General features: G+C 40.5%; 1 protein-coding gene across 2 annotated transcripts; it reads right to left on the bottom strand.

Moving 5' to 3' along the window:
* Nucleotides 1–1,046: 1,046 nt before the first annotated feature.
* On the bottom strand, nucleotides 1,047–24,478 carry STT3A (STT3 oligosaccharyltransferase complex catalytic subunit A). 2 transcript variants are annotated; one of them, XM_060160724.1, is made up of 18 exons: nucleotides 24,402–24,478; nucleotides 22,197–22,323; nucleotides 21,364–21,424; nucleotides 18,972–19,093; nucleotides 18,447–18,592; nucleotides 17,168–17,258; nucleotides 15,759–15,865; nucleotides 14,669–14,833; nucleotides 13,231–13,411; nucleotides 12,230–12,385; nucleotides 11,189–11,280; nucleotides 10,350–10,505; nucleotides 9,902–10,090; nucleotides 8,870–8,986; nucleotides 8,650–8,752; nucleotides 4,548–4,736; nucleotides 3,415–3,530; nucleotides 1,047–2,857 (listed from the first exon to the last, which is right to left on the bottom strand). In XM_060160724.1, the coding sequence occupies exons 2-18, from the start codon at nucleotides 22,282–22,284 to the stop codon at nucleotides 2,819–2,821; spliced, it is 2,118 nt and encodes a 705-aa protein (XP_060016707.1). In that variant the 5' UTR covers nucleotides 22,285–22,323; nucleotides 24,402–24,478; the 3' UTR covers nucleotides 1,047–2,818. The 2 variants fall into 2 exon arrangements, with proteins under 2 accessions (XP_060016707.1, XP_060016706.1); XM_060160723.1 differs by lacking the exon at nucleotides 24,402–24,478 and adding an exon at nucleotides 23,708–23,726.

The following is a 24,478-nucleotide window of genomic DNA, read 5'->3' as shown; positions in this document are numbered from 1 at the left end:
AAAATAGATAGGTTAGGAACAAAAAGTTTAGGAAATCCCCAGAAGGAAGAATAAAGATGGGAAACAGAGGATTAAATATAAGAATATTGGGAGACTAATCTAGGAAGTCCAAAATCCAAGTAACTTATTTTTCACAACAAGAAAGGGAGTCGGGGGAATCCACAAATGACTCAAGAAAATTTCCCAGACAAAAGAACTTTACCTTCCATACTTTTCCCATACTTTCCATACTTTACTTTTCCAAGGTTAAAGTACCCAGCTTCTGAACACATCATTGGGAAAATTTCAAAATAGTACAAAGAGAAGATACTAAGAGGTCTGGGGAGGGAGTGAGAGGGAATGGACACATACAAAAAAAAATAAGAATCAGAATATCATTGCATTTCTCAGCATTTAGAAGACAGAAAACAATGGGCCAATGCCTTCAAAAATAATTCTAAGGAAAAGTTAATCCCAACCTGGAACTCTATACCTAGGCAACCTGTGAATCGTGTGATGACAGACACTCAAGACCTCAAGAAATTTATCTCCCACACACTTTCTTAGGAAGGTAGTGATGATAAATCAAGAAAGAAGTCAGGGGAATAACACACAATATAACAGTGAAAGGATACACCAACCGAAGAGGTGTGTAGCAAACCTAGAGAGTAAACCAATCCAAACTGGAATATACCAAAACAGACGACATCTCTAAGGATGAATACCTAAGGAGCTGAACATGCTAAAAGGAAGCTGGCACAAATGAAGGTGAGTCTGGGGAGAAATCAGCGACGAGTACAAAACACAAGTGAAAAAACTCCCTTCAAAAATGTTACGCAGGAAAAAAAAGTACTAACATTATATATACCACATGGCCTAGTTGTGAAAAGCCTTAAGGTAAAAACTACTGAGTTAACCTAAACCATAACTATAATAGAGCCTTGAGATGGTAAGAATATGTGTGTCCATGGGAAGAGCAGGATGGTGAAAAAGAACCAAATCCTCAATTTCCACACCAGAAAGTCAACAGATGATACCTAAAATTGAAAAACCAACACATAGCAAAATAAAGCAAGCCATTTAATGATATGGAGGTAAGTAATATGAGAATCAGCTGAGTTGAAAGTGGGTACCTCGGGGGGGGGGTGTGTGGAAAACAGTGTTGTTGCTTTTTAGAATTATTTGATTTTCTTTTACACTAAGTGCACTGTAACGATGGAAATTAGAAGTAAATTTTTAAAAAATATAGCTTCATGTAGCCTAGAAAGTAACAAAATTAAAATCATAAGAGTAACAAGTACAGTGATAAAGGGTTATCCCATTCCTACAGAGGTAAATCACTAATGATCTCTAACTGGTATTACTCATATTGGTTAAAAAAACAAACAAACAAACAAAAAACCCACATCTGAATAACCTCTTCCACTAGGGAGGAATTCTGTATATAAATCAAGTCATGTATTTACATAAGGTAAATCAAATCTTACATCAGATCTAAATCTCACCCACAGTTGAAGCACGTGGTACATAAAACTGGTTTGGAAGGCTGCTTCCTGGGTACACAGGTAGACCTGAGCATACCTTTAGGAGCACCATTTTGACTTATCTGAAAGTCACGTCATTGCTCCTGTTTCTTAAACAGGTAACAGTAAGGAGTTACCTTGTATTTTTTTTTTTAATAACTAAGGGTTTATACACATCACCGATATATGTCTTAAAATACATAAAATACCCTATTGTAACTGAACATAAGGCTGTTTGTCCTGACATTAAATATAGATGGAACTCCTGTGCTTTTTGTAGCTAATTTGGCAAGGGCTTCAGAACCAGATCATGGAGCTTGTTAGTGATATATAATAACAGAGGCTGAGACTAAGGGAGAGAGCAGCTCACCTTTAAATATTCACAACAGTTTTAGTGCATGAGCTAAAGGAAATCGCTAAAGGATAAGTGAGAGTACTGAAAAGCTAGATTTCAGATAGATACATATGGTTACAAATCAGCTAATTCAAAAACACCTACTGACCATCAAGTTCTATACACGATGTTGGAGGAGTTTCGTCCTCTCCATCGAGAATAATTTCACTGTTTGCCTTAAGTCTTCAAAACTACTGATTTAGTATCACTGGATTTACTCCTGCATAAAAACAAAAACACCTAGCTAGTCCCAAAGAAACTGGTGAGATCAGGTCTGGCTAGCCACCTTCTGTCCCTTGTAGTCAAAGAGCCTCTAAGGACAAGAGATGTTGAGAACAGAGACATGATAGCAATGCAGCTACCTTTCCTGCCCAGAAACGGCACTCCTCTGGTCCCACAAACTTTTATTCATTCAGTAAAAGCTTACTGAGCACCCACTATGTGCAAGGCATTGTGCTAGGTACTGCAGTTTTTGAAATGACAAAACTGTTTGTATATGTAGGATCTGAGCTAGTCCTTGATAGTTCTCCTGATTTGAGAGAGAAAGACAGAATGCCCCTATGTGGCTCATTTAGGGAGCCCAGAGCACAGATGAGGTCTGTTTTCTGTCCTTCTATCAGCCCAGCATAAACTTTAGGCTTCCTCAAATCAGTCATAAGTCAAAACAAATAAGGCACATTTTTAAAAAAATTCCCCCCTTTAATTGACCAAAGTAAAGCCATGACATTTCATTTGGTAACCTGCTCAGAATTATAAAGATCATTCCATTTGGCTCAGCCCATACTGCCCAGGACAAAACCTCCAGACAATTCTAATCTCGTCGCGCTCTGTTCTTATAAACTGCATATTTTTAAACCATCTTCAGCGCCCTAAATGTGACACACTCAGTGCGAAGCAGATCAGAGCCGAACGGACGTAACATTTATGTCCTTGACAAGCCACGATTATCCAGGTCCTTCACCTGCCAACAGAAAGGTATCAGTTTAATATTTACAATCATCAGGTCACCATGGGAGAGCTTCCCTACTGAGCTGGGTTCACCCAGATGGGGACAGATTATGTTGGATTATGCTGCCTGGTTTGGCTCTGGTGTGGGACTAGCTACTCTTCCAAATACAGCAAGAGTTCTCAACCTTTTCTTACGTAAGAGATATAACACACTTCTATGTGACTCTCTATGCCGTAAGTTCTTCAGTGGGAGAGAAGAAAATGTAGTTCGAAAACACACACACACTCTCCTTCTCTCCCTCTGTCCCTCTCTTTCTCTCTCCCCCCACCGCTCCAAGACTGACAATCACTAAAACAGATCAAGTCTGGCTCCAACTGGAAAAATATCACTGTAACCACTTCCAGGATGACAGAAGACTGGAGTGTCTACTTTCTAAGAACAATCTAAAATAAAAATATTTTAAGTGAGTCGCAAGCTACTTTTTAGACATTAGAAATATCCCTATTTTATAAACATGTGGCCCCGTTTTTAAGCACTAGAGCTGCTTTCTCAGTGTTACATCTGCTCACCTTGTATATCCTAACCAGCCAATGTTCTGTGGTATATGCTTCCTCCAGGACATCAAGCTCAAAGTCTTTATTCCCAATCTCAGCATTCCGAACACGGTCATAGCCTAGTGGACGCTCTAGAGAGTGACAAAAATGGAGACACACATCTTTCTACAGTGCTTATTTCCTACAGAAATACTAAGTCAACTTGATTAATCATCCCACTGGAATGTTATTCCCTAGCATGCAGTTTGTTTAGAGAGTAGGGCTTGCAGAAAAGGACATCAGTTAGTAAGGGCAAATCAAGTGTTACCCTAACTCACGTCCTCTCCGAGGTGATGCTTGGCAGAGTGCATGGAGGTTATCTCTTCTAAGAGACAGAGGGCTGACTTCCAAGCACCTTTGTTCCTGAGGATTACCACCCATGGCCTCTGTGATACACTAGCAACCCTTCTGAACCTATCAGATGTCACAGGCCTGCATCTAATTCAAAAGTAGTCCCAACTGCAGAACTAAGAAAGGAAAGAAGTCAGAAAGAAAGACTTAATCAAATTACTTTCAATTTATCTGAAGAAATGTAAAGTCCTTTATCTCGCTCTATCCCCTTTCACATTCCTTTCTCCACTACAATACCGTTTACTGAGAGGCAATAAAAAGTAATGGGCAAAAGCACAAAAGCTAGAGCCAGACTGCCTGAGTTTAACCTGACCCTGCACTAGTTATGTGACTTTGGGCAGTTAAGGAACCTACTTGTACCTCAATTTCCTCATATATAAAATGGGAATAATATTAGTATCAACCTTTTGGATTGTTATAAGGATTAAATGAATTAGTAGATATGGAGCACTTAAAGCACTGCCTGGCATATAAAAAACACTGTATGGGGCTTCCCTGGTGGCACAGTGGTTGAGAGTCCGCCTGCCGATGCAGGGGACATGGGTTCGTGCCCCGGTCCGGGAAGATCCCACATACCGCGGAGCGGCTGGGCCCGTGACCCATGGCCGCTAAGCCTGTGCGTCCGGAGCCTGTGCTCCGCAACGGGAGAGGCCACAGCAGTGAGAGGCCTGCGTACCGCAAAAAAAAAAACAAAAAAAAAACACTGTATGTGTTAGTTATTACTGTTGTTACTGTTGTTATTATCAGGAATCACTCACTGGCTTCTGTGTAGACTTGTCCAAAGCGGTAGTAACACATCTTGTACATGAGGCAATTGAGCAGCACTGGAGAACCCTCACGGTCCACACGGAATTCCCCAGTTGGAGTATAATAATCATGTTCCTTGATATGTTTGCCTGTATCTGTGCTCCCTCCAATCCGGACCATCCACAGAAATTTGTTGATGTCTAGTAAAAAAAGAAAAAGAAAAACTGCTGTTATCACAAAGGTTGCTGGAGCTAAATCACCTAATGAAAGGTCACTATGTCTAAGGAAATTCCCCCAAATACTTTTCTAACGGGGTATAGTACCATTTAACTCTAAGTTATAAAAATAACAAAGCTAATGTCTGGTCGAAACTTTTTTCCTCAAAATATACAGCTTTTCCTATAGATTTTCCTGTAGACTCCTAAAATCCTATGCTATTGGCCCAGACTTAGGTCATAACTGAAGTTAGTCCCAAGTATTAGCTAGGGCTAAGCTGTCCAATATATTAGCTATTAGCCACATGTAGCTGCTGACACTTGATATGTGGCTAGTCCAAATTAAGATGTGCTGTTAAGTATAAAATACATGATGGATTTCTAAGACTTACTCCAAAATAAAACAAAAAAAAGTGGGTAAAATATTTTGGTTACACATTAATGTTTTAGATATATTCAGTTTAATAAAATTATTTAATTCATTTTCCCTGTTTCTCTTTACTTATTTTGATATGGCTAATAGAAAAAAAATTTTTTTAATAAATTTATTTATTTTATTTATTTATCTTTGGCTGTGTTGGGTCTTCGTTGCTGCGTGTGGGCTTTTCTCTAGTTGCGAAGACCAGGGGCTACTCTTCCTTGCGATGCATGGGCTTCTCGTTGCGGTGGCTTCTCTTGTTGCGGAGCACGGGCTCTAGGCATGTGGGCTTCAGTAGTTGTGGCACATGGGCTCAGAAGTTGTGGCTCGCAGGCTCTAGAGCACAGGCTCAGTAGTTGTGGTGCACGGGCTTAGTTACTCCACAGGATGTGGGATCTTCCCGGACTACAGCTCGAACCCCTGTCCCCTGCATTGGCAGGCGGATTCTTAACCACTGTGCCACCACAGAAGCCCCGCTAATAGAAAATTTTAAGAATACATACGTGGATCCCACATGTCATTGGACAGCAATGACCTAGGGAGTAGCAGCTTTACCAAAAAGGTAGAGAAGAGAGAATGTGCTCCCTCTTGACCTACAGTTGCAAAGTTACAAACTTCTAAAGCACATGTATGAGAAGTCAACATTTCTATGTCAAACACACTACCAGGCTCCATAAATACTGACAGCACCATCAACTCAGGTTATCTCTTAGAATATGTCACTCCCTGTATCTCCCCCAAAGGCTTTAGGGAAATAGACGATTAGTATAAGATGAATCATTGATCCGTAAGAAAAGATTCCTACTGCCCTACTAAAAAGGGTTCCAGGGAATATCACAGTGGTGAAGAACACAGACTCTGGATCTGGACTCTGGATAAACTGCCTGGGTTTGAATTCCCACACTGCCAATTCTAGGTGGGTGACCCTGAACAAGTTACTGAACCTCTCTGTGCTTCAGTTTCCTCATATGTCGAATTAGAAAAACAAGAGTATCTGCAACGATAGGGCTGCTACAACATTATAAGTAAAAGCATGTTACCTTACATATTGTTTGTCACATAGTAAGTATTCAAGAAATAATATTATTATCCTCATGGAATGTCTGCAATTGTACCTCCATCTTTCAAATGGAAAACCTGAAGCACAGCGACTTGCCTAGACCACACAGACAGAAATAGGACCAAAAATAAAACCCCAGAGCATCAACTCAACTATCTTAGAGTACTGATTTTATAGCTCCCTGGCAGGTATGTTTGAAGCAAAAAGCTGACAAGCTTTGAGAATGGAAGACTGCACAGCAAAAGAAATGATCAACAAAATGAAAAGGCAACCTATGGAATGGGATGAAATATCTGTAAACCATATATCAAATAAGGGGTTAATATCCAAAATATATAAGGAACTCATACAACTCAATAGCAAAAAACCCCCAAATAATCCAATTAAAAATGGGCAAAAGACCTGAAAAGACATTTTTCCAAAGAAGAGATTCAAATGGCCAACAGATACATAAATGAAAAGGTGCTCAACATCACTAATCATTAAGGAAACACAAAACTACAATGAGGCATCACCTCATACCTGCTAGAATGGCTCTCGTCAAAAAGACAAAAGACATGCTGGTAAGGATGCTAAGAAAAGGGAATACTTGTGCACTGCTGGTGGGAATGTAAATTGGTACAGACACTACAGGATCAGTGGGGAGGTTCCTCAAAAAATTCAAAATAGAACTACCATGTGATCCTGCAATCCCACTTCTGGGGATATATCCAAAAGAAATGAAATCAATATCCCAGAGAGATATCAGCAGTCACTGCAGCATTATTCACAATAGCCAAGACATGGAAACAACCTTAGTCTATCGACAGATGAACAAATAAAGAAAATGTGATATATATATATATATATATATGTGTGTATATATATATATATATGTATCATGGAATACTAAAGATTTCAGGGAACTATCCATTTCTACCACATACGTGTGTACATTCGCATATATAAAAATACATATGCACACAAACATACATACATACACAAATACTTTTCTGTACTATTTGGATAAATTATTATTAGCAAGAAAAAAACCTATAATCACACACAACCAAATGGTGCTGAAACAATTGCTTGTGAAAGTTCAAATCCATGAGACCACATCCCTGCTATCATCATTCTTCCTCTGCTTGTACAAGACACACCACACATAGAAACTAGTCTTATTACTTTATACTGACACTTTACATATACTATCCAGGTGGATTTGTTAAGTCTGTCTATATCAGAAGCCAGACATAATCTAAAATCTGAACATCTCTAAGAAGCAACCACATATTCAAAGAAAATTGAGACAGAAATATGAGGTAATTATTAACTGCAGAGAACAAGTTATCCTAGGTAAGAATGTAACCATGGTGTACAGGTTGACTCAGCAGTAAATAATATTTACTTAGTCATGATGAAAACACTTTATCTGGATTTAACCAAAAACTGATCATTAACTCTACTGAGAAGATGCAAGACAGAAAGGGGGAGGGGATCATACAAAGAACTAAACTCCTTATCTACCTTAATAAGAAGTTGACACAGCGTATCTAAAATGATCGATCAATGAATAGCAGGATATACATATTATTTAGAAATATGTACATAAGTACTAGAAGAAATAACTGAAGGAATAATTTTCCTGGGAACTGACGTTATAAAGTAGTTTAGGGGCAGAGGACTTTTTTTTTTTTTTTTTTTTGCGGTATGTGGGCCTCTCACTGTTGTGGCCTCTCCCGTTGCAGAGCACAGGCTCTGGACGCGCAGGCTCAGCGGCCATGGCTCATGGGCCCAGCCGCTCCGCGGAATGTGGGATCTTCCTGGACCGGGGCACGAACCCATGCCCCCTGCATCGGCAAGCGGACTCTCAACCACTGCGCCACCAGGGAAGCCCTACCATTTTTATTATAAACCTTCAGAAGCATTTAACATTTAAAAATATAAACAGGTATTGCTTTAATTTTTTTAAGGCAGAGAACTATATTTGGATGATTCTTCTAAACATACGATTTTGCTAATAATCATAGGGAACATGGTTAACATATGCCATATAAATATATATATATAAAACATTTTAAGTTGACAGATGATTCTATGGCTTAAACCCACTTAAAAATGTTAATTCTTAAGCTCATTTTCAGAAGCCTTATATTCTCTGTTGTTCACTGGTTGTGGAACTACTCCTAAGTCTTTAGACAATTATAGCATGCCATATCTACATGAGAAGAATTCTTTATATCTACTTCCTACCTGTTGCAAAATAAATAAATAAATAAATAAAAATAACCAAATCTCAAGTTGCAAATACTTAAAAACTTCCCCAACTAAGAAAATATGTTGATAAGATATTGGTAGAAGGATAGAAAAATAAAGAGATTCATCTAGTTTTCTTAGAATCTATGCCTTGTAGCTAGAAGTAGAATCAAGTACATTACCATCAGAGGAATACCCAGTAAGGCCTCCAAAAATGACCAGCACGTAGCTAACATCAAGCTCCCTCATGATCTCATAGGCTTTTTCTTCTGTGGATGCCATTGCCTAGAAAAACACACGCACGTTTCTCAGCGCAAAATTCCAGGCCATATGACCCCTCGTGGAGAAGTATTTCCCACTAAACCCTGTGCATCAAACACTCAAATGACCCCTTCACCTTACCTGCCCTACTCGAGAAATATGGGTATTATTCCATGTGTTGTTATCCACTAAAATAGTCCGATTCGCCATAGCTGTAATCTGGTAGCCATAATCCCACCATGACATGACCTTCGCATCCTGAAAGAAGAATGGGAGATGGAAATAACAAGCTTCTCACTGCCTCCAAAATCAAATACAAGAGGGGTGGAAGGGCATCTGACAGGAAGTGAGATATTGCTAATTAATGTTTCTTCACAGAATAACATATGCCCAACAAGAAAATACATCTTGGTACCTGGTCCTACATTTACATACAATCATGAAATCTCAACGCAAATTATACAACCCAACATTGCCAATACTTTCATCCCAGATCATCTTATACAGACAAGCATAATGGTGCAGGAGGTGTAATGGGCTGTGCAGTATTTCCAAATAAACAGCCTGGTGTCATCAGATAACCGTATTAAATAAATGACCAAAAACAAAGTCACAATAATCAGTTACTAAAAAGAAGGGGGTGGGGGAGGGGAAACAAATCACAGGATAGGACAAAAAAGGATTAAGAAATTCTTATAAGAATCTAACTCAGAAGTGCCATTCCCAGCAGCTATTGGAAAGAAAATCACTTCAGATTCTCAAATGGTATAAACCATAATGTTAAACGTGGTTATCATTAGGTGATCCTTTATGGAAAATTTATGTCTCCTTTTTCTTTTCTTTGCTTCTATTTTCGGATTTTTCTACAATAAACATGCATTATTTATTAACTATTTTTCTTCTTTTATAATTGGAATGGCCCGCCTCATGATAAAATCACCATGCTGTCAATACAAGTGTCCAAGCAGAGTGCAGATAATTACCAGTAAAGGTCGCTTACAGAAAAAATCCTGAATTGAATGGAGGTTGACCTTTAAGGCTCATTCAACACCAGGTTCGATAGCTCCAATTTCTCCAAGCTTTCCACCCATCTAAAAGCTATCTGATTCACTCTAACATCAAATGTCTCTCCCTTCCTCCTACCGCACAATCCCACGCCTCCCAAATCTTCACCTCTGGAGTATTGTGACGAAGCCAATAGTACGCTTCTCGGAAGTCATCAAAAATGATCCTACTACCATCCCCACCACGAGCAGACAGCACAATGGACGGAGAAGAGTAGGCCTCGCTGGTCACCCAGGTTGAATGAAAGGTATAGGTGATGAGAAAGAAAGCCATGACGAGTATCATGCCACTTGCCACCTAGACAAGGAAGAACAACTGTGCTGTAAACCAAATTAAATTTATGTAACACAGAACAGCTTCTTACACACAGTCAGTAATATAGATGAGATGACTCAGAATAAATTAGAGGCTATGAGTTCATTCCGAGCTCTTGTGACAGTGCTCTACTTTACTCCCCCTCACTCAAACAAACAAACAAACAAAATACAAATGCAAACACACACACAAAGACACACACAGTTCCCCAAGCCAGTTCTTTGCGTTGCTTAATTCTCACTTCATTCTTAATAGGGTAGGTAGAATCCTGTTGTTTCTTGTTCTTCTTGTCTGGTCTACTTATGTCCAAATTCTTCATATAAGTGGACAGCACCTGAGAGACTCCAATGCCAGAAAGAATGCACATAACAGGCGCCAACACTAGCATCAGACGCACCTAAAAAAAAAACGGAAGCAAGATCACAATCAGTGTTTTACAAATTACAGATTTCAACCTATTAGTAGATGATGACATCAATTTAGGGGTTTTCAACAAACATGATTTGTCAGTGAAATGGAACAAAATAGAAAATACTTGATACATCTATAGTAGAATATATATATTTTTAAAGTTTGTTTTTCAGGTCTACATGTATATATGTATACCCTGAGCAATGATATGATATAAAATGTATTTCTTAACTGTGGTTTGGGATCAAAAAAGTGTGAGAAGCACTGACTTAACTGCAATATATAAACTCTCTTCTCTCTTTTAACAACCTAGCACTCAGAACCCAGGCCTTTAAGAAAAAAACATCATCTCCCATTTTAAGACACCAGAAAGAGAGGGGAAGGAACCCGCCCAGGGTCAATTTCTCCAACAAGTGACAAAGTGCCTCTCCCTAACACAAGGGTTATGAATCCAAGGAAGGTGGGCCCCACAATCAGAATGTATGAGTGCCCCATACATTCCTGGGAAGGATCAACAACAGTGAGCAGCTTTACCACGCAGCCCCTCAAGCGCTCAGAGGGAAGCCCCTGCACAGCATCAATACTGAACCTGCCATGCAGGGGTACGAAGAAAACCCTCAGAGCTAGGGATGGAAAGGTTCGCTAAGACTGCAGGCATTCATTCCTCACCATCACAGCTGAAAAGTACATGCTGGTCACACCATACATGATGATGAAAATCCGGGCATCAGACAGGTTGCTAAAGCAGTAATAAAGACCAACTACAAAAGTAAAAGTAAAAAGAAGTGAAAAGCTGAAAAAACAATCATAGATACATGCAAAGATGTTACTACAGCACTCTTTAAAACAGCAAAAAATCTGAAACCACATAAATGTCCAACATTAAGGATGTAGTTAATTACAGAATATTTATAAAATAGAATAAAATACATCAATTAAAGTACTGCTGTGGAAGTTTATGGACCATATGCCTTCCTCTTTACACACCTCTGTACTTAAAAAACTAACAAATGATATATCTTATATATTATTTCTCTAAAGTAATACTAAATAACAAATTATTGTGATTATGAAATTTTAAAAGTCAGAGGAAAAACTCTATCATCTGACTTCTAATCAATAAATAAATGGATGAATATACAACAAAGTGTTAACAGTAGCAACAGGTGTGTGGTGAGAACTCCTGAAATTTTACTTTTTAAAATATTTGTCTGTATTTTTACAAATGACAACTTACTTTCATAATAAGAAAAAAAAAGTTACTTTAATAAAAAACAAAGTCCCTACCACTGGTAAATTCTAAGATATATCTGAATTGGCCAGAAGATAAGTTAGATGAAGAAGTTTTACAGTCAGCTATGCCTATTCTCAAAATTCAATACTGCCAAGAAGATAAATGGGGAGGAGTCAGGGATGAGGGGTGGGGTATACTAGAAGCACTCAAAAACCCTGAACTAGGGCTGCACTGTAACTTATGATACAAATGAACAGAAAACTGTGAGACTCTGAACTTGCCAGTATCTGCAATTGTTCAACTTCTGCTCTGCTTCAAATATTAGAAAAATGTGCTTAGCCATCCTCTGTACTGCATAGATAAACAGGCAAAAACCAAAAACAACAACAAAAGCACAAGGATGAGGGTATTTTACTTATTTTGAATCAAATGATGATTCTTAGAAAGAAGACCACTTCAGAACAAGGCAAACAGACCTGGAAACATGAAGACGAGAAGCTGCAGGTCGAAATAGTATGAAGACCAGGTCGTAGGCTGATGCTCAGACACAGAGGCGATGATGGGGATGTTGTTCTTGGCATAAGAAGGATCCAGCAGTGAGTAGAAACGGCCTGTCCAGGGAGATATTTTTCCTGGCAGCAAAGAGGCAACAAATATTTCACAATTACTTCTGAAACAAAATAACATGTGATCCTAACTAATCACAACTTTCCATTTTAATAAGCTTCTCTGAGACAGAGGACTAGGTTTTTGTTTAAATGCCACCAATACTTTGAGAATTTCACTCCTTCCTTTCTTTCAAACTTGAGAGTATTTCTGTCAGCACAGTCAGTAGAATAAAGTCAGGTTGTATATAAACTCAGAGAGAAGGGAGGCAGAGATACTTCCTAGAAGGGTTTTAGGACCAATCTGGTCAAACGAAGGCCAATGCTATAAACTAAGTCACTCAGCCCTCCAGTGGTGCTCTGAATACACAGAGTCTTGGGCAAAATCAAATCAGACTCTGAGAAGTGTACGTGAGGAAGATGAAGAGAGGAGGAAAACGTGGCATGCTACCCAAACTAAACAGTCACGGTTTTGTCATATGGGATTAGATGAGGCCACACTATAGGGCAAGCAATGTTAGGATTTCTCCCACCTACCAATAGGAAAGAAAAGGACGGACACACACACACACACACACACACACACACACACACAGAGAGAGGAGAAAGATTAGCATGGTAAAATACAGTCCTGTCACCAAGTGTAGGTCTTCTGAGATTAAGAGCTGATCTAATATGATTTTCTTTCTATGCTGAATCCAGACACTGGCTGACAATAGGATTGAATGTGCAGAAGTTGGACTTTATATGCTTGAAATCAAGAGAAATAGGAGGAAAGAATGAATCTTTCTGTGGCCAGGAAATAACCCATATTTTTGGAGTTTATTCTATGTTCATACCCATTTACACTTAATACTAAAAGCCTTCCCTACCTGTCAGCATGAGGAGAGCTCCCACGGTGAGAAGGACAAAGCCTACCAGGGAGATGACACTTCGGAAAAGAACTTCAAATTGCTGTGGATTCAACTTGCTGCGTAGATAATCCACAAAGGCATGGATCTGGCAGAGACCAAAGACCCCAAAGGCTGCCATGTGCTCTGATGAAAGGACGGGCTGTAGGTGAAAGCATATGTATGAGATTGTTAGGAAAAGAACAGCAAGAACAAAAGAATTATCCTGACTAAGTTCAGACCAAAGGGTCCAATGAGTTCTAAGGCCACCAAGGAATTAGGACCAATCCAGAGGAGGGTCTAATTCACCTACCTCATTTTTCAAAGAATACTTAGAGTCCTCCAAAGTGTACCACACTCTATCATTATCACATCTCTGGCCTTTGCTCAGGCTATTTCTTGAGCCTCGATTGCAATTCTCACTTTCCCAAAATGTGCATTCACAGAAATTCTGATCATTCAAGGCCCAATGCAAATACCATTTCCTCCTAACCTACCAAACTGAAATCTATCACTCTCCTCTATATTCCACACACTTTAGATCTCTTCCATAACTTAGACCAATGGTCTCAAACTCCACCAGGCATAATCATGGCAGGGGACAGGAAGAGGGGGGGTTTAGACAGACTGCTAAGCCCTACCGCCAGAGTTTCTGATTCAGTAGATCTGTGGCAGGTCCCCAGAATTTGCATTTCTAATGAGTTCCCAGATGCTGCTGACACTGCTGGTCCAGGAACTACATTTCTAGAACGACTAGACCACAGACTAGTGGTTCTAGAAGCATGTGCTTCTTTCCCAACAAGACTGTGACTTCCTTAAGGACCAGAACCACATTTTTACTTTTAACATTTCCCAGGTATTAGCAAATTGCATACAGCAGGTGATCAGTAACGAAAAACTTGCTGACCTGAATAAGGGTTCCACTTTCCTAAGAATTTTACATGACAAATCACACATACCACATTATTCTCTGACTCAATAGCTGTCTCTTAACCCTGTGGGGTAATGTGGTTAAAAGGTTCAGGCTTTGCTTGCTAAAGAACTTTCACTTGGGCCCGATTAAGAAATTCAGGGGTCATTACTATTAAATGGAGTCATTCGCATTAAAAAGGACTGAAAAAGATACCTGTGATCACTCACCTTAACTCAGCTCAACCAAAATATCCCTCCTCCTCCCATAAACCTAAGCCAAGTTAGGAGTCATTAAATTCAAACTTCATGAACAAATATTAACACACTCCAGGAGGCAGACTTTAATGACCAATAACTCTGTTGCTTCAGTTAACAGAAGCAGTGTTAGCAAGGTCAGACCTGTGAATAAGTTTTACTATCCTCACCAGAATCCAAGATAAATCAATTTAGTTGGAGCTGCTTAGAAAAAGTGGAAGAAGCTAAAAACCTCACTCAGTCTAGGGCTCACCTGGAAACCCACAAAGGAGATCTGCATGGAAAGGATGGTGCCCAGGCAGTAAACAGTACAGTAGGCCACATAGATCCGGTGGGAGAAACGTCCTGTGAGCATCAGCACCAGTACATGAAGCGGGATCAAGTTGATCAAGAACACATAACCTCCCCATGAAGAGACCTAGGACAGGATAAAAAAGAAAAGTTCGTCTGAGCACTCCTCCTTGGATCACCACCATGTACCTTAGGATGTTACCTGTGACCTTTTTTTTTTTCTTTTTTTGCAGTACGCGGGCCTCTCACTGCTGTGGCCTCTCCCGTTGCGGAGCACAGGCTCTGGACGCGCAGGCTCAGCGGCCATGGGTCACGGGCCCAGCCACTCCATGGCACGTGCGATCTTCCCGGACCGGGGCACGAACCCGCGTCCCCCGCATCGGCAGGCGGACTCTCAACCACTGAGCCACCAGGGAAGCCCTACCTGTGACCTTTTTAAAGAACATCTCTTTACAGTAACCAAAAACTTTATTTACACCAAGTGGTTTAAAGAGTTTAAATAATTGACTTCTTTAAGTAGGAAAATCACATTAACACCCATTACTGTAACTCAATCCTCTGTTTGCTATGGCTCCTGCCATCACGATCACAAAACAAGAGGCCCCCAACTCTCAGCATTAATCTGGATACACCCTACGGTAAGGTCACACAGAGGATTTAGGGATTCAAGGGAAACGTGATCAAGTGGAAGCAGTTAAGGAAAGAAGTCTCGGTGTTTACAAGATTGAACAGAAAAAAATATACGTCAGGAAAGGAAAAATTTAAGGGGAACACACCAGAAAAGAGAGTTGGCCAACCAATATGTACCCATAGGAAATACAGCATCTGGAAACCTTTAAAAATTAAAAAAATTATCTCTATCTTGCTATTATACAATGGATATGCCTGCCTGCCTTGGATTAGGCTTTGTATGGACACAACAGACTATATAAAGACTTTTAGCCTCTAGTTCATGGTCTCAAAGCCCAAGAGCTACTTCCAATTTATATCAGTTGATCCCAATAGGTATTCAGACATAGAGAGACTCCTGAAAGTAGGGAGTGAAGAGTTACCATGTAGAAATAAGCAAGGGCACACTTGGCTGCCCAATAGATGGAACCAGTCTTTACTGCTTTGATCCACATGTAGTAGGTGAGTAGCATGCAGAAGATGGCAATCCCTGCAGAAAGAACACAAAAATCCAGTAAAAGGCCATGCTGGAAGAGTATTTCATACTGTTCTGGAACAAACTACCTGGATTCATACCTCAGACCTACTACCCATTAACAGTGTAATTACTCTACCCCCCTTTGTCTCAATTTCCTGTAAAAGAGTCCATAATAGTATCTACTTCATAAAGCTATTGTGAAGACAAATTTAACTATTGCATGTAAAGCACTTAGAACAGTACCTAGCATGCAGCAAGCACTATTAGTCATTATTACTACTATTCTTTCCAGGCACTAAATTCCCTGCTGTTTCAGTCCTAAAGATATCCCGTACTATCAAGCACCAGCCTGCCTCTACATCTTACCACAAGCTGGTCCATATGCCCTGACTGCCTCTCTCCTTAATATCTGCCTAACGAAGTTCCAACTTCAGGGCCCAGTTCAAATACAACTACTTCCAAAAAGCCTTCCGTGATCCCCAAATCTGAATTAATCTCTCTTCTCACCACGTTCCCAAAGTACTCTGCTCACCCTTCTCTCATGGCACGTAATACTATCTGCCCATTATTATTAATTTTTATAGTCTGCATTAATCTGTGTTAATAGATTATGGGCTAACATAATTTTATTCATTATCTATCCCTATAATTCCTAAATTATAAGCCAATACTCCTATTCATTAACTATCTTTATAATACCTAACACTGTTTTACCAATAACATTCAATAAATACAGGCTGAATTGGAAATAAGTCAATAAAAGTCACTATAGTTTTAAGAATATCCATTCCTCTCATCTAGGAAAATAAAGCAAATGATTACAATGTTAAAACAACAGTACCAACCAACACTAAAACTTAACTCTACTTTTAGGAGTACAGAGATGAGCCAAAGGCCTTATATAAGGAAAATTACCAGCTACCTTTCTAGAGGAAATGACAGAGAGAGAATATAAACTTGTCTGAGGTCCCTTCCTGCCCTTTTTTTTTTTTTTTTTTTTTTTTGGATGTGGACTGTTTTTAAAGTCTCTATTGAATCTGTTACAGTATTGCTTCTGTTTTATGTTTTGGTCCCCTGGCCGAGAGGCATGTGGGATCCTAGCTCCCCGACCATGGATCAAACCCACACCCCCTGCACTGGAAGGCAAAGCCCCAACCACTGGACCACCAGGGAAGTCCCTTCCTGCCCATTTCTCACCCAGACACCATTTTTGCTATCACTAAACAACAGATTTGAACTCAGATTCTACTGCACTTCATGAAGCTCTACTAGATAATGAGGTGAACAGATCCTCTTCAGCCCTTTAAGTCTTACCTTCATTATCATAGGAGCCAGCTACAGATCGGGAGATATAGCCAGGAACTACAGCAATCATGGCTGCAGCAAGAAGTCCAGCTCCTGCATCCTGTAAGACAAGAGGGGTAACAGGAAGTTAACACCAATACATCCATGAAAGAGAAGAGAGGATCCACTAGTCCATTCTGCTTACAATGGGCCCAGGGAACAGTCTGACACTTTCCACGGTAGATGTGATGCTAGAAATGCTAGAAATGTTTGCAGCACAAGAAAGCTACATACTTCACAACCAATTCCCCGCGATGATGGCAAGTCTAAAACTGAGTACACACATGCTAAGAACAGACAAATCATGTAAGCTGTCAGATGCTGCCCCAGAATGGGCTGTTTGGCTGGAGTATCCCCAGACTTATGAGTCCCTACCCCTAACAATATCTGCACACCACAGGAACACCAGTCACCCCTCTACAAGCTATCCAAGGACAACCAAAGGAAGACCATACGTATTTGAGCTAAAAAGCCAGCGAAGACAGGTGACAATCTCTCTGGACTAAAGATGCCAGGATCTTAGATAATAAAGCTGGAATATTCCTAGGTAATCTGTGAACTCAGGAGAGAAGAACAACAAAGTATAACCCACACTCCAAAAAAGGAAGGACTTGTCTGTTCGTAAGAGTCAAATTTGGAACAAGGGCAGCAAGGAGAAGGATGAAAACGTTTCCAAATTAAACTCAAGCCCTCCTACTAGTTTATCACCTCTCAGGTATCTCCCTGACACCATAGCCACAAACTAAGAATAGCATGCAAGGAGCCAGGGTCAGCAATGCAGAAACCTAGAAGAAGAGAGTCAGTATTATGGAGTCTACTACAAAAGCCAAGTGGTTTAAGAATTTTTAAATAAACATTTGAAAAAAAAAATCAGCAAATAATTGCTAACTGTCCATTTCCAGTAGGAAGAACTAACCACTTCGGAACGTTTCTTGTAGTTATTTTTCCTCTCCCTTAGATTGTGAGGAATTCAAAATCTAAACCTCATTTTAAATATTTTTTTCCCATATGTAGCAATTTATATTTGACCTTCATATGTTCTCTTCTAAGGATAAACAGTTGCTAATGACAAGAAACCACATATTCTCGGGAGGGGCTGGGGTGAACTCAGGAATTCGGCTCAGCAAAAGCTGGCTTTAGCCTCTGGCTCCCTGCCCTTCTAAGGCTCTCAGTCCCCCACCCTTTAGCATCAACTTGAGAGGTTCAACAACATTCATTCCCAAGCCTCCTGTCACCCCAAATCCTTCACCTTGAGCTCTTTGGTAAGGTGGTACGTGACGATGGTGGTGAAGGAAGAGAAGAGAGGGGCCAGGAACACACAGACATTCCGAATGTCGATGGTGATGTGGAAAAAATGGAGGACATGGTAGATTGCAGCAGAGGTGATCATTAAGCCTGTAACAAGAAGAAGAAGGGCCAATAGGTTATCCTAGTAAGACAAAGACCTTAAGGGAAAGAGAAAGGGAAAATCCAAGTATCAATAAAGTGGTAACACCGGTTTTGACAAACCACCAGAAACACTAATACAGCAACTGCAGGAGGCCTATAAATTTCTCTCCTATGGATTCAAGCAGAAGTCCAGAATTTACGGAAAACTACCCATTCCCGCTCTCCCATACATGTTCTCCCTTCTATATAAGATCTACTTTTAGGAATCTGCAAGCAGAATGAAATTACAAGTGTCACAAAACGAAGATATTAGAAATAAAAGACACTGTTCCATAATATAAAAATATCTTACTGCTGCAAAGGAAAAAAATCCTGTTCCCCTCACCTGGGTAAATTGTTCCTCCAATGATTCGGCCCAAAGGGTACCAGGCCCGGTCATCAAACCAGTTATGGAATTTATAAAATCCCTCCTCAGCCAGGAACCGGGTAGTCCGATAATTAAAGTACCTATAACGAGAAAGAAATGAATTGTGTCTCCTCCTCTCCATACCCAAACACTTGCCTCAGTTTGCAGTGACTTTTGCTCCTCAGGTTACACCACTGAGGAACTTATCATTACTCCAATAACAGTCAGTTTGGTACCAAAAAGTATTTCAAGCATGAAAATCATTTTACATCACCATAAGCCTCCTCATTTATAGCTCCATGCTTGTCTCAGTTAAAGCACTGCTTCTCTCATAAGGAAATGCAACCGTTGTCTAACCTTATAAGAAAACACTCAAAAAGGATGCTTCACCAGGCTGGCATGTAGTAGGCATTAGCCCCAGTCAGAAAATTCAAGCACTCCAAAGACAGGACAGCTGAGATGTGGACACCAATAAACTTGACTCTTTTCAAGTGACAGGAACACACATAAGAATATTTCCATACCACAGGCAAGGAGACAAGGATAACTTTAGGTGATGAGCATCTCTAAAGATGTGGGTGTAACACCATACGCAGGATGAACATTTTTTAGTCCACTCCATAACACAAACTTCTTAATAAGTGTTTAAACTTGTAATTAGATCTACTCATGTTGTTATCTAAAATAGTTCTGAATGCCACCTCCATGGTAGCATAAAAATACAGACTACATAAAAAATACTTGACATAAAATGCTTACGGTTATATACGGACACAGTTCTTTAGGTCCAAGCTATGTAACCCCTTCTCTTAAGTTTCTCATTTAAAAAGAAATAAAAAGACAAAAATATATATGGAAATAATAAAAATATAAACAAATAAATAAAATAAAGGGAGCTGTTTAATCACTAAAGATAATCATTACTAACCATCTTTCCTGCCCACCCCTCTAACCCCATTTCCTCGTTGGTCAGTCAAGTTTTAGCAGCTGAAGTAAGTAAAGTAGCAGATGGCAGAAATCTCTATCCTTCTGGTTGTTGCTGATGAATGTTATTTTGGTAACTGTCAGGGAGACAGAAGGGATGGGGGTAGAAGGCAGTCAACGTGTGTCAGAATCATGTCCTTTACCTAACAGTAGGAGAGGCAGAGTCACACAGAGGAAGTGCAAGTTAGTGGGAAAAGGTCTGGCCTGGGTTCACACCCTGGGCCTCAGTTTCCTGCTCTGCAAAAAGAAGTGTCAAATCACATGATCTGTACAGTCCCTTTCATCTCTACAACTACAGAGCAGATGCTCTTGCTTTCCCTGACCATCTCATCTCAGTGTTTGCCCATCTAGAGGGTCTGAGAAAAAGCCCTAACAGACTGGTGATCAAGAAACAAAAGGATATAAGTTTCCTCATTCATGAGAGAGAAAACAAAAAACAGAAAAAACTGATTTGGGAGGCCCCAAAGAAAAGATCTGTATGCCTCCCAAGTGCTTTCAAATATCTACACAAAACAATACGACAAATCTGTAAATACATGCAGGTATTAAACTTGAATCCATGCTCCATAAACTGAATATGCTATTTTTAAGATATCAATGATGTTTCAAGAACCTATGATTCTGGTTCTCCAAATTTTTAATTAAGCCTTAACGTTAGGTAATATAACATAGTTACTCCAGTGTCTAGAAACAGACAAACGTAGATTCACATCCTGGCTCCTCCATTTACTCTGCGTGTAACCTTGAATGGTCTCTGCCAGCCTCAGCCACATTTGTGGAAAGGAGACACCACTACCTCCTTCTCGTAGGGTCATTGTAAGGATTTATAGATAATCTGTAAAACAGTTCTTGGAACAAAATGAAGCTCAGTAAATGTTTTTCACTTATGCCTCTTTTTATCTAATAAAATCTCCAATCCAACTCACGGCTTTAAATTTTCCTCAGTGTCTTACAACTTAACTGATAGGCCCAATTTCTAACATATTCACTGTTAAACAGAAAAAAGTCACAGATCTCAAGTTCATGACCTATAATTTTTCTTTTGAACCTCAAACACACACCAGGCCCAGGCCCCTTTCCCTCAGTCTGCACCATTAACTGTCTACCAAGCTGAGAAGCCAGGCTTCTCTTAGCTTAGCCAGATCTTAAGGGATAGACACACCAGCAACGCCTGTCTCATTTTTTAAGAGTTTGAGAGACTCGCTCAAATTCCAACAGAAATGTTTCAAAAGGAGACAATTATCTCCTTTGGAAAACTTGAGAGTTTTCCCCCCAAAATGTATAGAAAGTCCATCTCCATTACGGAGAGCTCACTGGAACGTGAATCTGATAACCATGAACCTAAATGCTTCCCAAAGGAAATACCAGACCAAGCAAAGGTACTCACGGATCAAATTCATGGATGACACTTTCAAATCTCAGGACAGCAAAGAGACGAGTGGAGAATGCTGCAAAAACCAGAGAACTATTATTTTAATGGTAATGTACCATGAAAAACAATAGTAGGTAGTAATATTATAGAGATAATAGTATTATCCAGCACGCAAGTCACAGGAAATACAAAATGATGCTGAATAAAGTATTTATCCATTCCTCCCACACAGAAGAAACAGAGAAGTTCGCCTTCCCCTGACAATGACACCTACATTTCCACTTAAGTAGGACACATTTAACCACTTATTGTCAAGGCCTATGACAACACATTCACCTACTAATATTGCACCCAATTTACATGGTCGTCTTGTATATATGTTGACCTCCCCTCCCCACAACCTTACCTCCCCAAACCTTAGTTTGAAGCAAACTAAGAGGTAAGGAAATCAAGACTACTTATGACTCATGAAGAGCTAGAAAAACCTAAGAAAACAGAGTAAGTTCTGGAGAGATTTTCAGAAATACTAAGGCAGGCAACCACAGAAGACAAGTATCTTTTACAAAATTCAGTATCTCAGAGCCCCCGGTATCTCTTTCAGTCCTAAGAGAAAACAGAATTAGTACAGCGTGCTTCTCATTCTTTCCCAGACGATCAATAGTCCCAACTTTTATAATCCTTGTGTTTCTTTTATTTTGCTTTCGCAAAATTCTACTGATTGAGAACAGTAAAAAGAACACATTGCAATCTGCTGGAAAAAAACAAGGCATTTAAGAGAGCCATTGTTGATTTTTCAAGATTTTCTCCTTTCCATATCTGAAGAAAGAGAGGTCCACGTGCACACTCACATAACACAGCAGCCATTGACAGAATTAGAAGCTTCAGAAGTGTGTCCTGCTTCTCATAGGACAACCGTAAAAATCCCAGCTTGGTCATCTTGACATCAATGGGTGGCAACAGATGACACTCAAATAGCTAAAATGGAAAAGTCAAGACCATAAGATATTAAACACCTTCAATTTACCTAATTCAGTTTCATATTTTATGGTGGTAGAGAAACACAGAAACAGGAGTAATGCGCACACCAGAGAGGGTCAGGGCTAATACTAATACCCAAGTCAAGCCTGAATTATGACCAACTGGCAAGTAAGTAGGCACGTCAGGTCTGTGAGTCAAGGACGAAAAGGAATGAGACTCTATCACCACAATTCTGCTTCCCAGTCCTCGCAGCTAACAAGCACATAAGCACAATTGGCAACAGTGTGGTACAACAGGAGTAAAGAAGAAACACAGAAAAAAGGGGGTTGGAGGAAGACATGCAAAGAAAACAGGAAAGACTGGAAATACAGAAAAGAATAATTAAATGGAGAAACAGAGCATTCAAGAAAAGGCAGGAATGTATGAAAGAAAGCAGGGAATGAGCACAGAAGTGAAAGCAGAAGGCTGAGAAATAGAAGTCATGACTGAATCAGCACAGTTTACAGTCCTAAATTTCAGCTTCAACTGACTGGCTGCAAACTTTCTGTTCCCAATCCCAGTGGGGTTGCAGGGTCAACTAGAGAGCATGACTGCTCACTCACTAATGCAGGTACAGTCATGCACTCAGAAAGAGAGGAAGATACACATAGATCACTGCACTTTCAATCGCTTACATCACACTATAACTACTGCTCAGATCTACACCCACTTCCCATCAGCTGTCTCAAAGCATCCTGGAATTGACACTGCTGATTTAAGCCACTAATCCCAGAGACAGCTCATGGAACCAGATGACAATATGGAAGGAAAAGAGAATAAAATTTTCCTACTAAAGCAAAGAAAAGTTGGGCTGGGGTGGGGGGGGCGTACTATATTAAAATAAAATGTTGAGGGAAGCAGGCTGTAGACCATTCAGAAGAGTGATCACTTGGCGGACAAGATTTATCAGCTCTAATTAGGAGGTTAGCTATTTCTGTTTAAGACAGCACTGCCTTCTTAAACCATAAACTGGTCAAGGACTAAGTGACAAAGAATATGATAATAAAGAATATGCAACACTGTACAAGACTGCAGGGGAAAAAAAGGAACCTGGATCCTTCCTGATCTTTCTCCCACTATTACGAGAGGAAAGGAGCGGAAAAAATAACACTGTACAGGGTGGAAGGCATGAAGAATCATATATTTCTAGCTCCAACTGTGGGAAATCAAGCATCTTTTCCATAACTGTCCCAGAGGAGTGGTTTTACATTTAATCCTAATCCCAAAGGAAAACCTTATCTTGAAATCAAAACTAAACACCTAACTCCAGGAAGTCCCTAATCCAGCCACATCCCTCAGGTTTGTACTTGTTTTCTCCCAAGCCTGAAACAGGAAAACTTACCACCGCTGAGCTGATATGAGCCACACGCCTAGAAGACTAAGCGGACGAAATGAGTACTAGAACCTCTACCTGAAAACTGAGTAAAGAAGCTGGTAATTTAGGCCAGGACCTTAAGGGAGTTTCCATACTGTGCTCTCTGGTCGTGTTCGCACACCGCTAAAGCAAATAAAGGCAAAGTCACTTTCCTTAAAGTACCTGGCATCTGTCCTCCACCTCGCCTGTGCCGGCAAGCTGTGGCCCCCTGTCCCACCCTGGCACTAGTTCCGAAGACGGCAACTTGCCCACCTGCTGGCTCACACTAGCCCCACCCTCCCCCACTTCTGCTCACTCCTGCGCGTCCCTCCTCCCTCCGTCTCCCACCTTCACGAAATGCAACACCCCGGACACCACCCAGCGCCATCCCACCGCCTCAGCACCCCACCGCCTCAGCATCCTGAGCGCCAACCCCTCCAGGACTAGTCCCAGGGTCAGATCTTTTCCACGCCCTCCTAGCCTAAGCGCCCGCCCAATCCTAGACCCCCGCCATCCTTCCATTCCAGGTCGTCCCCCACACGCCCCACGCCCCCTTCTCTGCAAGGCCTCAGACTCTGCCCGCGCCCGCGCCCACGCCCACGCCTGACGCCGTTAAAGCCCCACCAGCGCCTAGGACTGCACTTGCCCCTAACCCTCAAGTTATATCCTAGGGTTTTCTCACCTGACCCGAGTTCCTAAGGAATCCGCTCGCCTCCCCCTGCCATCCGTTCAGCGGCGCACCCAACCCTCGCAGCGTCG

This window comes from Lagenorhynchus albirostris, chromosome 9, assembly GCF_949774975.1.
Source record: "Lagenorhynchus albirostris chromosome 9, mLagAlb1.1, whole genome shotgun sequence".
Lineage (NCBI taxonomy): Eukaryota > Metazoa > Chordata > Mammalia > Artiodactyla > Delphinidae > Lagenorhynchus > Lagenorhynchus albirostris.
This window is presented reverse-complemented; position numbering and strand designations above follow the sequence as displayed.